This window comes from Mus caroli, unplaced genomic scaffold, assembly GCF_978045245.1.
Source record: "Mus caroli unplaced genomic scaffold, Mus_caroli_1 scaffold_19, whole genome shotgun sequence".
In the NCBI taxonomy this organism is placed as follows: Eukaryota; Metazoa; Chordata; class Mammalia; order Rodentia; family Muridae; genus Mus; species Mus caroli.
Window position 1 is genome coordinate 59,246,289 of NW_028227274.1, and position 15,320 is coordinate 59,261,608.

The 15,320-nt window shown below is 50.1% G+C and overlaps 1 protein-coding gene across 4 annotated transcripts in view; it reads left to right on the forward strand.

Annotated features, from left to right (window-relative positions):
• The window catches only part of Camk2a (calcium/calmodulin dependent protein kinase II alpha), a 62,366-nt gene that overhangs the window by 36,883 nt on the left and 10,163 nt on the right, over positions 1 to 15,320 (forward strand). For 2 of the 4 annotated variants that reach the window (XM_021150264.3, XM_085833572.1), the window contains exons 13-15: positions 2,884 to 2,924; positions 7,771 to 7,803; positions 8,749 to 8,797. In XM_021150264.3, coding sequence (XP_021005923.1) covers positions 2,884 to 2,924; positions 7,771 to 7,803; positions 8,749 to 8,797 — 123 coding nt within the window. The remainder of the gene's footprint in view (positions 1 to 2,883; positions 2,925 to 7,770; positions 7,804 to 8,748; positions 8,798 to 15,320) is intronic. The other 2 variants (XM_021150265.3, XM_029471966.2) reach the window with 1 other exon arrangement.

Sequence of the window (15,320 nt, forward strand, 5' to 3'; positions counted from 1 at the left end):
GGTGCACAGACAGAGGGTTGTGTCTTAGTCAAGGTTTCTATTCCTTGACTAAGGAACATCACAAACATCATGACCAAGAAGCAGTTGGGGAGGAAAGGGTTTATTCAGCTTACACTTCCATACTGCTGTTCATTACCAAAGGAAGTCAGGACTGGAACTCAAGCAGGTCAGAAAGCAGGAGCTGATGCAGAGGCCATGGAGGGATGTTCTTTACTGGCTTGCCTCCCTTGGCTTGCTCAGCCTGCTCTCTTATAGAACCCAAGACTACCAGCCCAGAGATGTCACCACCCACAAGGGGCCTTTCCCCCTTGAGAAAATGCCTTACAGCTGGATCTCATGGAGGCATTTCCCCAACTGAAGCTCCTTTCTCTGTGATGACTCCAGCTGTGTCAAGTTGACACAAATCCAGCCAGTACAAGTTGCTTGGTTTGTTTTGCTGTTTGTTGTTTTGTTGTTTACAATTATAGCACCCTGGAAAAGCAGTCTCAAGGCCCACAGAATGGGGGCCCATGGCTCTGTAAGCCAGGGTGGTGTGAGAAGTGGTTCTTCGTTTCTTTGTTTGTTTGGGGGGAAGGATGCTAACTTCAGCAGTTAGAAGCATTTATTACTCTTACACATGACTCGGAATTAATTCTCAGAACTTACATGGAGGCTCACAACTGCCACCAATTCCAGAGGCTCTAATGGTCTCTTCTGGCCTTCATGGAGTCCTGTACACATGTGGTACACATAAAATCTTTTTTGGACATGCCTTTGGTTTCCAATACAAAAAGAAAGAAGAGAGAGAGAGAAAGAAGAGATAAAAGAAAAAATTGGGGAATAGATTTCTAACCATTAAAAATCGGGAGATTTGGGAGCTAGGGAGATGGCTCTGTGGGGAATGGCTTGCTGGACAAGCATGTGGAACTGGGTTCAGATCCCCAGTCCCCCATGTGAAAAGCTAGCTGTGTCTGTACCTGCCCCAGACACACAATCCCAACAACTGGGAGACTGGGCTAGCCGAGCAGTGGTCTAGCAGATCGGTAAACCCCAGGCTTAGTGAGAAACCCTGTTTAGAATATAAGGAGGAGCTGGTGCCTTTAATTGATCCCAGCACTCAGGAAGCAGAGAAGCACGTGGATCTCCGTGAGTTTGAGACTAGCCTGTTCTACATAGCAAGTTCTAGCCAGAGCTACATAGTGACACCCTGTCCAAAAAATAAAAATGAAATAAAAAATACAAAACATGATCAAGGCACCCAACATTACCCTGCACATGTGCATACAAAGACATACACACCAACTTTAAAAAAAAAATCAAGAGATTTTACAGATCCCCATCCCCCACTCCAGATTTTTTGTGGTCTTTTGAAAATCAATCTGGGAGATAGGGACGTAGCTTAGATAGTAGAGTGTGCTTGCCCAAAAGGCATGAAGCTTGTCTCCAGTAACAAATAAAAATCAAGGCTAGCCTGGTCTACAAAATGAGTTCCAGGACAGCCAGGAGATCTTGTCTAGAGAAACAAAACAAAACAACAAAAATCAATCAAACAAACAACAACAAACCCAAACCCAACAGCAGTGTGTGTGTGTGTGTGTGTGTGTGTGTGTGTGGTGGCACATGGCTGTAATCCCAGGACTCAGGAAATGGAAGCAGGAAGATAAGAACAAGGTCACACAGTGAATCAGGGCCAGTCTGGGCCCGTTCTGAACAGAAAACCAGAGTCTGGCTACACTGGACACAAACACTGGATTGGGACAGAGAGTCTCCAAGGCAAGCACCCTCCCCTGCTGTTTGCTCTGGATCCACTTGCTCAGCTTGGAGAGACAGACACCAGTCCTTTCAGGCTTGGCACACAGAAACGACCTCTACCCCTTGGGAGTTTTGACAGGCTACAGGGGAAGTTATACAGGGTCTGAGAGCTGGGGTATCTGGGAGCTCATCCCGCAGTGCCCCTGGGCCATCAGTGTCCCCACTCCCCACCCCCAGTCCACCCTCTTAGGCCTTCCAGGAGGACTAATCATAGCTGTAATTGAGCACCGACTGGATATACCCTGGGTGCTGTGCTGAGCACTTCATAGAGCCATGTCTCATTTAAGGCATGTTTTAAAAGCCTGAAGTATCCAGATACCATGTCAGGGCAGGGCTGGGCATTCATGCTACCTTCTGGCTCACACCCACTGCCAGGGCTCCAGCCAGGAAATGAGGGAGGTGAGGGAAATGCATGGTGCAAGCTTCTGTGAGAGTTGTGGCTGGGTTTTTGTCTACCACTGGGACTCAGCCAGCCCCACAGTGGGATTCCAGAGGTTGAGCTTAGTTAGGTCCATACTGCTTGAGAAGAAAGGCAGGGAGTGAGTTCTCCAGCAGGGGTGGGCCCCTGCAGGGGGACATCTGCTTCTTGTCACCAGCAAAATGCAGTCCGCAGCTGTCCAGAGTGAGTAGGCAGGGCTGACACATGACCTCAGCAGCAGCATGGGGCTAAAATTAGAGAGGCCCAGGGCAGGTGGGGGCCAAGGCAGGGAGCTTCCAGCTCTCAATCGGGCTGCAGGCTTCTGAGTTGGCCACCACCAGCATTGGTGACAGGGATCCAGAGGGAATCCCCAGACTGAAACAGCAACCCTTTTGTCCCGGGGCATACTGGACACCTCTCCAGGCCCCAAAGTCACAGAGCCATCCCCGAGACTGCTGAGAAGTGGGGAATCCCAGGCCCACCCTGTGGGTTGTTGACGAGGGAGTAGACAGTGGAAGACGACACGTGGAAGGAGGAAGTCTCTCGCTGGTTGCCAAGCCGGCTCTGTTCCGACAGTCCACTACTCGGCTGCCTGCAAATGCTGCTCTTTCTCACACTGTGGGCCCTGGTGCCTTGCCTGGTGTTGCTAACCCTCTACTTTCTCTCCTCCACAGGAGGGAAGAGCGGAGGAAACAAGAAGAACGATGGTGTGAAGGTAAGTCCCCAGGAGCCAGCAGGCCTGCCTCTTGGCAGAGATCTGCTGCCAGGCCTCAGAGAAGCCCTGGCCTCACCAATGTGGTGACACGTCAGATCCAGGGTCAAGCCCTCTCCAGATCACCCGGTCTGTGCTCCGGTGCCCACCTCTCACCAAGTTTGCTGGGAGCAGACTGGGGGATGACAGGTGGTCTGGGTTGCCCGGAGTACAGGAGAGGGGCAGATCTTGAGGAGGGCAGATCTGGGGCTCTATGGGGCTGGAAAACTGTGCAAAGGTGCAAAGGGGGACAGACATGGTCACTGAGGTGACCTCCTCCTGCCCAAGTGTGAGGGACTGGATGGACCCTGGCCTGTGCATATACTAATGAAGCCTGTGAGGCCCATGGAAAATGGACAGCTATTTATTTCACCAGGTGTTGGAATCCTGAGGGCCCTTTGCTCCACCAATGCCTATCTCCCTGTGCCCACCCCTGATATCCAAGCTGCCTCTCTCCATACTTTCTGGCCCCTCTTTCCTGTTTTTTTCTCACTTCTCCCTCTGCTCTCTGGGGCCTAGTCCCTCTGCTCTGTGCAGCCCTCTCCTCCTCTGCTACCTGACTGCCTCGTGGAGGGTCTCACCCCTGCGGAGACTACCTTATTCTGGACTCTGTACCCACCCACCCAGGACATTAGAAGGTGTGCGGTCCTGAATGGCCTGGGTGGCCATTCAGTGTGTGCTGGTGGCTGCACAGCTTCATTTAGAATGGCTATGGGCTGCCTGGGACTGCATGGGGGACAATCTGGGCAGGGGAATCTCAGGCCGGAATTGGGTTTCCCCTCTGCCCATCCCCTTTCCCCACCCACCTTAGGTTCTCTTAGGTGCCTCAGGTGGGATGTGGACTTGGTGATAATTTCCGAGATTTCAGCTCTGAAAATATACACCCTCCCCCCAAACAACCAATCTCCCCAATCTGACCATTCTCTTGTCTCACTGTGTGTGCTTGAGGGCCGTGGCTACACGCTGTGCAATGACGCTTGGTCAGCGGCAGACCTTCCTTATATGTGATGGTGATCTTCAAAGACTACATTGGAGCTGTGAAGTTCCTATTGCCTAGCAGTTATACTATGCCTCCCCCCAACTTTTTCCTTTCCTTGCCTTTTTAAAGACAGAATCTCACTATGCAGCCCAAGTCCGCCTCAAACTCCCCATCTTCCTGGCCTAGCCTCCAGAGGGCTGGAATCACAGGTGTGCACCACTGTGTCAGGCCCTTGCCATACTTAGACATGCTTAGATTTGTCTAGATGCGTAGTACTTCCAGATGTCTTCTGTATTTGGTATAGTGACATGCTGAGTGGATTTGGAGCCTAGGAGATATCATGTGGCCTAAGGCACCTATATAGTGGTCTAAGGTGCCTAAATAGTGACATAATCTATAAGGTGGCATAGAGTGACATAATGACATAGTTTACCTAGTCATAAAGACACCTACATAGTGGCATAACATAACCACCTTATGACACATTTCTTAGAATGTGTCCCTGTCATTAAGACTATACATAATTATTTGATTATTAGACAAAAATCAATGCTTTTCAAAATGAAACCTTTGGACCCAAATATTCTAGGGAGGTTCCTGGAGTTGAGAGATCTAGAAAGGGGAATACCCAATTTTCAAGCTCTGGGGTTTCCTGCAAGTATTCTAACCTTAACAACTCTATGCCAGAGTCATCGAGCTGGGTCAAAGAACTGGGTGGGTTACTGACACTTGGGGCTTGGCTGGTTTAAGTCCCAGTTTCCTTCTCTTCCTCCTCCTTGGATGGCCATGAGGACCAGCTGGGCTAACACATGTTGAGAGTGTGAACAGTGCTCACGTGCTCGGGAAGCCATCAGATCAGGAATATCTTTGCTGTTTTGCGTGTCAGGCTTTGTTTTCTCTCGAAAACAAAGCACGCTCTTGGAAACCTCAGATGAAAAGTTAACACATTTGTCCCAGAATTAACAGACATCTTGGGGTGGGTGGACCCTGCTCTGCTGTCTGAGTGTCCTTGAGTCAGCTTTTGCTGACTTGAAACGGGTACTGGAGGGATATACCAGATTTGGGGGGGAGGTAGGTTTAAAGAGGCTGGGACCCTCTCCACCCATGATGTGTAGCTGCTGAGTTGGGGTATCCTGGTCTGGATTGGCCCTGGCAGACTGTTGAAGAGCTCACATTAGGTCTGGCAAACTGTTGAAGGGATCCAAACTGGTTTGGGATCAGGAGAGGCTCATGTTGAGGCTGAACCTCCAGATCTAGTTGCCCTTGGGCAGAGGCATAAGGGAGAACTGGCCAAGGTTAAGAATTGTTTATAGCATGGTACTCTCTGCTAGTTACCGGGTTGATTTCTAGTGAGCACAGCTGGACAAAATGCACCTGCTTCTTTCAAGATAGGGCACACCCTAAGTGACTTCTCAGGGTGGCGTAGATGTGGCTGAAGAGAAACTCAAAGGTTGTTCCTGGTCTAACCACCCCTTCTTAGCTCCTTCCTTTCCTAGACATGGAAGAGGGAAGAGTAATTGGGGGCTGGCTTAGGACTTGGGGAACTTGGCTGGCTATACCTTGTTCCTCTATGGAGTAGAGAAGGTAGCAGGGTTGGGGAGGTAACAGTTCTACATTCAAATCCTTAAGTCCAAAAGCCATGGGGTTGAGTCAGAACTTCACTGATGTCTTCCCAGGGGTTGACCCTGGTCCTGCTATCTCTACCAGGAGAGCACAGAGTTGTTTATAAAATCTGGTGAGGTGGTCTCACCAGAGAGGCCTCTGGGAGCTGCATCAGACAGACACACCCCAGCTTGAGGGGGAAATCCATGCTCTCTCCACACAATCTCAGCACACAGTTGTGTGCTGAGAGACAAATCGTTCCATGTGGAGCTTGACTGGAGAGGCCGTGCAGCCTGTTCTGTCACCGAGGGAAGTGCCATGGGGCCTGACTGACGAGAGCTCACTCTCATCATTCTTGAGCCTTTCCGGGCTTTTCAGGGCCAAGATGAACTGTAATTCCTTTCTGCAACCCTTGTTGACCTCAGAGCCGGCTCTAAGGTTCTAGAAGGAGCGACTCTGCTTTTTGCTGACAGCCCCGACTTTCACCCCAACTCTCAAGTGCTGGTCAGGTGGAATAACCGTCACCAGCATTTGTCACTCTAGGAGATACCGTCCCTGTCCCCACGGAGCAGCCCTGGCCTCCTCTAGTCTTGGTTTCCATAGGAGTAGCCCATTGCTCCCACCCCCTCACCCCACTCACTGCCCTGTTGGTGTCCCATCCGTGCCGTTGTCCCCCTCTCCCCCATGTCCCATCCTGTCACTGTGCGTCCGAATCTGATGCAGTCTCTGCCCTGTGTTCCCTCTCCATGTCCCGCCTGGAACCTTTCGGCCCGTGTGGTTCTCCTCGGGTTTCTGCTGATGGCTGAGCTGTATCGGCCTGTCCCCCTTCCCTACACACTGTCTGGCCAAGATGCAGCCATGGAGGGAGCCAGCATAGAGGAGAGGAGAGGAGAGGAGGAGAGGGAGAGAGGACGAGAGGAAGAGAGAAAGAGAGGAAGAAAGGAGCATATGCCGTGCTTTTCGATGAAGCCTCACTACCTAGCCACCTGGGCAGGTGGGCATTCAAGAGATAGAAAGCTCTGGTGAGGTATATTGCCCAGCGTGTAGAGGCCCTGGTTGGTTAAAGGGCGCATATTAGCATATAGGTGTTTACTGAAATATAAAAGCAGGCAGCCCCAAATCTAACCTGAGTCTCTCAAGGCATACCTAGCCCTTATTGCAGTGCAGGCCTACACTGGAGAGACCTTTTAAAGAGAGACCTTAAGTCTCTCCTTTACTCTCTTCACGGGGTAGTAGGCAAGGGGCTTCTGGCTCTCAGAAGGAAGCCTGTCGAGGACAGCACGAGCCTTTGAGGAGAGTCTGCTTGAAGTTCTGGGCAGAAGAAGGGGCTTTACCCTCAGTGCCTGTGTTTCCCTTCAGCATGGCTTTAAGAGAGCCTGGGAAGACTGTTGCCCCTCTCAGGGCTCCCATCTGCCTTCTCGGGATGTAAGTGTCACTCAAGACCTGTATTCGACCTATGAACAAATCTTCAAGATGCTTGGATCTGAGAATTGAGTGAGGGAGAAGCAGCCTACACTGCCCCCACCTCTTCCTTGGATCCTGTAGTTAACGCAAAGACTAGACTAGGCCAGCTGGCAGGGCCACCAGGCTCAGGTTCTGGCTGTGCCTCAGTTTCTCTATCAGTGTAAAGGGGCTGGATAGCACAGTTGCTGAGAAGTCATGAACACAAAGGGATTGCCAAGGTGCCTGCAGGGTCACCTGAGCATATTCTTGAAAGTGGACATAACCGGGTTCCACCAAGAAAGACTTCATCAAAGTCTTCAGAGGGGACCTGCTCTTCTGTGTAGGACTCAGTAACAGAGCATACCCAATGACCTTGGGTTTCACGAGGAACAAAAAACAAAAAGACAAGCTTCCCAAGTGGCAGTATGCCTAGGAGCAGGGTCTGTTTAGAACAAAACCATGGGGAATGTGGGGCTCATCTCTAGGTGTGAGCATCCTGATGTCCCCTAAAAGGACCAGGCGGCCAGCATCTAAGATCTAAGACAAACTTTCTGATTAGAGTGAGGCAGGGCAGACAGCCCTAGTGGAAGGCAAGCTTGACCTTGAACTCAGAGCTTAGATCGGTAGAGCCAGGTACAGGCTTGAGGACCCAGATAATACCAGGCTAGACGTTGCTGATCAGAAAGGACCACAGGGGATGGCCCCGAGGCCATCCTCCTTCCCGAGCTCCCTGCCGTTTTCACGCTGTGTCTTTTCCTGTCCCATCTCTTCTCCTTGTTTTTCCAGAAAAGAAAGTCCAGTTCCAGCGTTCAGTTAATGGTGAGTGTCTGCCGTCTCCCAAACACGGGTAAATGCTGGGCCTCAGACCCTTGCTCCCTCGCTCCTGCCTCTCTCCTGCAGGCTGCACAGGAACCCAGGGCGGGGGAGAGCGTGCTCAGGGCATGCGTGGTACGTGTGCGTTGTGTGACAATATGTGTGTTGTGTGTGTGTGTGTGTTGTTTGCGTGTTTCTGTTGACACCTCCAACTCCATGGCCCAGACCAGCAGGCTGACAGCCGGTCCAAGGCCTTCCTCCAGTCCAAAGGTGGATTTGAACCAAGTCCAGTCCTTGGCTTCTTGCTTCTCCCACCCCCCTCTGCTCGGAAGCTCATCCTCAGGGCTTGGTTTGTGCCGTTTGCTGCTAGGGTGGGGCTTGATTTGACCAAAGCAGCAGTAGGCATCGTGGAGGCTCTCTGAGCTTGTGCAGGTCCACTCCAGCAGAGGAACCACAGCCATGCCTCTGTCTAGAGTGTGTCAGGGGTGACACGGTGGCCCATGTACCTCTTCTTCTGGTTTCATGGCTGTCTCCGTTGCGTGGTTTTTCTCCCCTCTGAAAAGCCCACCCTCTCTCACACTGAGCTGCCTCTCTCTTTCTTCTTTTCCTGCCAGTGTGTGTATTTCTCTCCCATTCTGTGACTTCCATGGTGTCTTTCTGCTCTTCTCTACCCCTTCTTTGCCCCCTGAGCAGAAAGGACCCCCAAAGCCCCTCTCAACCCTCCCAACCCCAGAGAGGCCAGGGATCTCCTTGCAGGTACTGCTTTAGACCGGCCCTGCCTAGCTGGGTCCCCTCAGGCTGCAGGGGTTTGTATGAAGCCTCTGGACGGCAGAGCCTGGGAGGCCACAGAGCCCAGCGAATCACCAGGCAGCCAGGCAGCCAGGTCGCCAACCTAACCCAGCCCCTCCTGCCACCAGACCCTCCTCACCGCCTCCCTCTTCTCTTTGGCAGGAATCTTCTGAGAGCACCAACACCACCATTGAGGACGAAGACACCAAAGGTAGGGAGGCTTGGCCTGCTGAGCAGACCCCTCCATGTTGTTCCCACCTACCAGGCTATGGCTGGACTGGGCTCATGATAATGAGGACATGTTGTGGGCGTGGCTTCCCCAGACACTGCCTGGCACTGTGGGTAGACAGAAGGAACTCTCTTAACGTTAGCTTATGGGTTCATTTCACTCTGTCTAATCAGAGGACATTAACATATTTAAGCATTAGATGCACAGTAATAACATATATTTTCCATTTGAGATAAGTCATTTTAGGTTTTGGTTGTTGTTTTTGTCTCTTAATGGCATCATTTTAAAAAACATGAATCAGTAAGAATAACAGGATAGAGCCGGGAGTGGTGGCTCACACCTTTAATCCCAGCACTCGGGAGGCAGAGGCAGGAGGATTTCTGAGTTTGAGGCCAGCCTAGTCTACAAAATGAGTTCCAGGACTGCCAGGGCTATACAGAGAAACCCTGTCTTGAAAACAAAAACAAAAACAACCCCCCTCCCCCCAAAAACAAGACAAAACAAAAAAGAATATCAGGATAGAGTACAAAAATCCAGAAAGTTCAGTCTCGGGAGCATGCCCATGAATTCAAAAGCAGAGGTGAAACTAAAGAAGCAGAGGTTTTGTAGTTCACGGCCTAGTGGTTTTCAGGTCAGCCAGCTGGGGTGGCACATCTGCAGTCTCGGTGAAGCGCCAAGGCAGAAGGAACACGAGCTGAAGCCGGCTGAAACCTGGGCTCACATAAAACCTATCAGGCAGATAAGGGAGCAAGGAGTTCCATGTGAGCAGGAGCCTGGAGAAGGAAATAGCAAGAACAGACATCTTCAGCTCATGGATACTTAACTAAACCCTAAACCCAGGGTTCCATCTGGGCCAACATGCAGGAGTATCCAGCCTGCAGTCTGCAGGCAACTTACAGCCAAGGGCAGTCATGCACAACAGAAAGCCACAAGGTCACTTAAAATGCCACATCTTTAAAAAGCATCACTGAATTTTAATTTTATGCGTATGAATATTTTGCTGACATCTGTAAGCATCCTAAGAGCACAGCTGTTTTCCTTGGAGACCAGAAGCAGGCACTGGATTCTCTGGAAATGGAGTTACGGACGGTTGTAAGCAGCCACGTGGTGCTGAGAACAGAGCCGGGGTTCTCTGCCAGTGCTCTTAACCGCTGAGCCATCCTTCCAGCCCTCCAACATGAGGGGTTTTATTGTTTTGCAATTTTTAAAAACACTTTGGGACCGGATCGTATCATTTTTGCTTATAAACATTGCAGACTGTAGCGTTATTTCACATTTGGAAGATTGGACCTGGAGCAGTGGTTCTCCACCTTCCTAATGCTTTGATTCTTTAATACAGTTCTGGTGACGCCCCCCCCAACCATAAAATAATTCCATTGCTACCTCATAACAGTGATTTCACCACTGATATGATTTGTAACATAAATAGCTACTATGTGATCCCGAGGGGTCGCACCCCAGAGGTTGAGAACCATTGGCTTAGAGACTTTTCTGCGGTCTCACAATTCACCATTCCACAAACCCTCTTCTCCAGGCAAGAATACAGGGCAGGAGAATCTGGGCAAACTGGCTGGAGGTGGGGTTGGGATCTGAACCCAGGCATCTACATCTATGCCCTGGTGAGCAGACAGTGCACTCACTGGAGACCTCCGGAGCTGTGTTCCGATTCTGTATAGGAAACAGAGATCTTTACTGGTTAACAAAGTCCCGTGGTTCCTCCTGTAGCAGCACCCTGCCTCTCACATTTCCCAAGTCAGGGAAACTAGAGCACTCAGCGGTCTGCACATTGGGGAAGGAGCCAGAGATGCCTTGGGTGGTGGTGGCAGTGGGGGTGGTTGCAATATGGAAAAGGATCACTGGCCTGGAGGAAACTCACCTCTACTAGTTGAAGCAGTTGGTGGTTTTTTGTTTGTTTGTTTTGTTGAGATTTGATATTTTGCTGTGAAGGAAAATATATGGTGTGGCTAGGATTTTAGCTTGGTGGTAAAGCATTTGCCCGATGTGTAGGAGTTCTAAACTGAAACAAACAAACAAACAAACAAACAAACAAACAAACGGTTGTGTTTATATGATAAGCGTTGTATAATGTCCCGGGGGAGGGGGAAGGGGGCAGCGGAGGCTACAATGCAGACTTGCAGGTAGTTTTCACACTGTGTGCTTGCTTCCTGATCCCCCAGGGACCTGGGAGAAAGTGTGAGTTTGTGTCTGTCCCTTTCTGGTCCTTCTCAGATTGGTTGGAGAAGCAGTCTAGCACTAGGCAATTGGTGCTCTGTCACGGCTCCATGGACAACCTTGCAAATGCGTTCTCCTAGGGAACTGCCTTCTGGCACCATTTAACACTCGGCCTCCTGGGTCTGTCCTTATCACGTGCCCAGCCTGACCCTAGGCCACAAGGTCCCCAAGGATTAAAGCATGATGCTTCTTAGATATTCACCGCATGGGAGACTCTCAGCCCCAGTGGGAAGAGATGGGCTCTGGGATTTCCAGGCGATTAGATTCTATTCCTGGCTTTAGGGCCAACTGATAGACACATTGTTTTGGCTCTATACTCCATTGGCTGGGTGACTTTTAACGACTTGATCAACCTCTCTGAGTCTCTGTTTTCTTAATAATAAGCAGGTTATGATAATTGTAGCAACTCCTGCGATTTCAGTGCAGATGAAATGACAGTTGCATACACAGCGCACACATAGCATTTGCCACGTGGTGATTGCTTCAAGAAATCTTCATTTCTTTTCTTTTCTTTTCTTTTCTTTTTTTTTTTTTTGTTCAAACCAGAGTTTATGGTTGAGTGACAGGAAACCCCATGGCATTTTCCTGGAGTGTCAATTGGATTCAAAGACTATTTTAAGACAAATATTTATATGTTAAACAGACAGAATATTTGGAATAGAATATAAAATGTGTATGCACTGGTAGTGTAAAACAGGAGCTGTCAATGATATATTCCACCTGGATGGTGACTTTGGGCTGTGCCCTGAAGCCCTACATTTGCTGACAGCCTCCTCTACTTTAAAAAACCTGGGAGACAATTTATCATTATAGATGGGTGTGAGGAATTGAACTCGGGACCTTTGGAAGAGGTCAGATTTTAATTTACTTCTTCTTTTTACAGCAGGAGGTAATTACGATAGTACTTATTTTTCCCTGTTACTGTGGCAAAAAAGGCGGTCAAAAGCAATTTTAAGGAAGGGTTTGTTTTTGGCCTAGCATTTGAGGATGCTGTCCATCACAGTAGGCAGTCGTGGCGGTGGGAGCATTAGGCAGCTCTGCAGGAAACAACAGGCAAAGCCCAGATAGAGGCTAGCGCTCTGCTCACTCTTTCCCTGTCAGCCAGTCCAGGGCCCCAGTGCCACGGGATGATGCCGCCTACATTCAGGGTGGCTGGTCCCTCTTCAGGTGAACCTTTGTGGGAACACCTTCAGAGACACACTCAAGGGAGTGCTTCTGTGGTGATTCTAAATCCTGTCCATGTGACAATCGAGATTATCTGATGATGATCTGGGACCTTGTTCCCTACCTCGGCTTCCTTTCCTGCACCAAAGCTCAGTGTGCCGGAAGCGCCTCTCTGTGAGTGCAGATAAGAGCCCTTAGATCCCCCTCCCCCCACTCAGCGGATGTCCCCAGGGTGCCACACTATTTCCCAACATTAACCTGTTGCCTTCTTGCCAAGTGAGAATCATAGTCAGCTTGGTGGACTCTGATCCAGTGTTATGGTTAAGGCTCTTCTGGTTTCTTCCCTGTGCCCTTACCTCTGTGCACAACCTGTTCTCTCTCCAAGCTGAAGAGCTTCCCCAGAAGCTGGGTAGACACTAGGAAAGACTAGTCAGGAGTGCAGGAGTGTATACAGTGTTCTGCCTGTATGTATGCCTGCAAACCAGACGAGGGCGCCAGATCTCATTATAGATGGATGTGAGCCACCATGTGGATGCTGGGAATTAAACTCAGGAAGGACCTTTGGAAGAGTAGTCAGCGCCCTTAACCTCTCAGCCATCTCTCCAGCCCATGTGGTCTGATCTTAAGAGAGATTCTTTTTCTTTCTTTTTCTTTCTTTCTTTCTTTCTTTCTTTCTTTCTTTCTTTCTTTCTTCCTTCCTTCCTTCCTTCCCTTCTTCTTCTTCTTCTTCTTCTTCTTCTTCTTCTTCTTCTTCTTCTTCTTCTTCTTCTTCTTCTTCTTCTTCTTCTTCTCTTCCTCCTCCTCCTCCTCCTCCTCCTCCTCCTCCTCCTCCTCCTCCTCCTCCTCCTCCTCCTCCTCCTCCTTCTTCTTCTTCTTCTTCTTCTTCTTCTTCTTCTTCTTCTTCTTCTTCTTCTTTTCTCTCTCTCTCTCTCTCTCTCTCTCTCTCTCTCTCTCTCTCTCTCTCTCTCTCTCTCTCTCTTTCAAGATAGGATTTCTCCATGTAGCCCTTGCTGTCTTGGAACTCTCCCCTATAGAGCAGGCTGGTCTCAAACTCAAAGAGATCCACCTGCTTCTGCCTCCCAAATGCTTGGATTAAAGGCATATGCTACCACTGCCCAGCCAAGATATTTTCTTCATCTCTCTATGAGCCTCAGTTTTCCTATCTGTAGGGGAATATTCCAGATGCCCTAGGTGAGGAGACCAGCTAGAGGTGTACAGTGAACAGCTAAAAGGCTGTTTGCACGGCCACAGGAGCTGCTGGAGTCCTGGGAAGCCTCTATCAGAGTGGCCTTCTGGTCTACCAAGCACCAGGCCCCGGCCAGGTCTTCCATCCCCGAGAACAAAGCTAGGGAGACTCCTGCTCTTGTAACTTTGACTTTTGGAAAAGATGATGTCCCGGTGTCTGAAAGCATAGCCAAGCCATCCCCCACCTAGCACTGAGTTCATGTCACAGTGTGACTTAAGACCTAATAGTCTACCATCGGGGACTGCATCACACGCAGACACATCCAGACAGCTTAGGGAGATTTTGAAGACAGGTGCAAACCTGCAGTGGCTCTGGAAACCCGGTTCCTGAGAAGAGAAGCCTGGTCAGGGGAGGATGGAAACTGGGGAGCAGGTGCTCATTTTGAGGTCCTAGGAAGAAGAAAGAAGAGCTTTCATAAGCAGACTTCAGCTGGGAAGGCCCCAAGCCCAGGATGCATTCCTAGTCAGGTTTGTCTGACAGAGAGGTGGCTGCTGCAGCCATAACCTCTGTAGGACTGTATCCTGTGATCCACAGCTCCAGGAAGCGTGTGCTTCGCTCGGCTGGAATCTTGAGGCAGGGCGTGGACAAGCTTCTGCTTCCCAGTGTGCAGATAGTAGATATGGCAGCTGTCTCTCAGTGAGTGCCGGGCCTTGCTCGGAATGCCTGAGTTTGGATATGATCCCTCACGCTATGAGCTGATATTGGGTGCTTGGAACACAAGCTCTCAGGGAGGGCTGCATGCGACCAACCTTTCTACCAATATTCAGAATAACCCTAAAATGTAGGTGTCTTAGTCAGGGTTTCTATTCCTGCACAAACATCATGACCAGGAAGCAAGTTGGGGAAGAAAGGGTTTATTCAGCTTACACTTCCATACTGCTGTTCATCACCAAAGAAGTCAGGACTGGAACTCAAGCAAATCAGGAAGCAGGAGCTGATGCAGAAGCCATGGAGGGATGTTACTTACTGGCTTGCTTCCCCTGGCTTGCTCAGCCAGCTCTCTTATAGAACCCAAGACTACCAGCCCAAGGATGGTACCACCCACAAGGGGACCTCCCCCTTCCCTTGATTGCTAATTGAGAAGATGGCTTACAGCTGGATCTCATGGAGGCAATTCCTCAAGGGAGGCTCCTTTCTCTGTGATAACTCCAGCTTGTGTCAAGTTGACACACAAAACCAGCCAGAACAGTAGGTACTTCTGATATCTCCACTATGGGAAAACCGAGACCCAGAGTAGTCCTTTGCAGCTATGAAGTAACAGAGCAAGAACCCAAGCCTAGGGAGCCTGGCTTCTAAATCCAGGACCTGGACCACCATCTCTTGATAGCAGCAGGAGACTAAGAAGCCAATTGGGGAAAGATGCTGGAGGACCCCAGAGCACAGGCAAAGGCTTCCACAGCCTGTCAGGAGCATGGGCGTTTGTTCTGTGTGGTCCCCTCTGATCCCACAGGGGCGTGGGATCTAGTCTGTAGCCCCCATTAGCAAAGCCCATTTGTCCCATGACTAGTCTCTCTGCTTTTGCAAAAACTGACCAGGAGCCCAGGGTCTGAAGCTCCCCTAAGAACATAGGTGTTCAGGTAACTTGAGCAATTCCAGAGATGACCAAGATGACAGCCCAGAGTCTGGTTTGGAGCGCTCGGCTCATTTATCCATTCACTCCACTTGTGGGAATTGGGTACAACGTCTACCCTAGTGAGCCCCAGAAAATGGAGAACTACCCCCATGATAAATGCAATCGGCGCCTTTTTATACACATTCCCAGCACAGGAGATTCCAACCGGAGTCAGGGCAAGCCGGCAGAGAACACTGTGAGAGCACCATGTCAGCTCATTACTGGCTCATTATTCCTTCTGCCGAGCACAC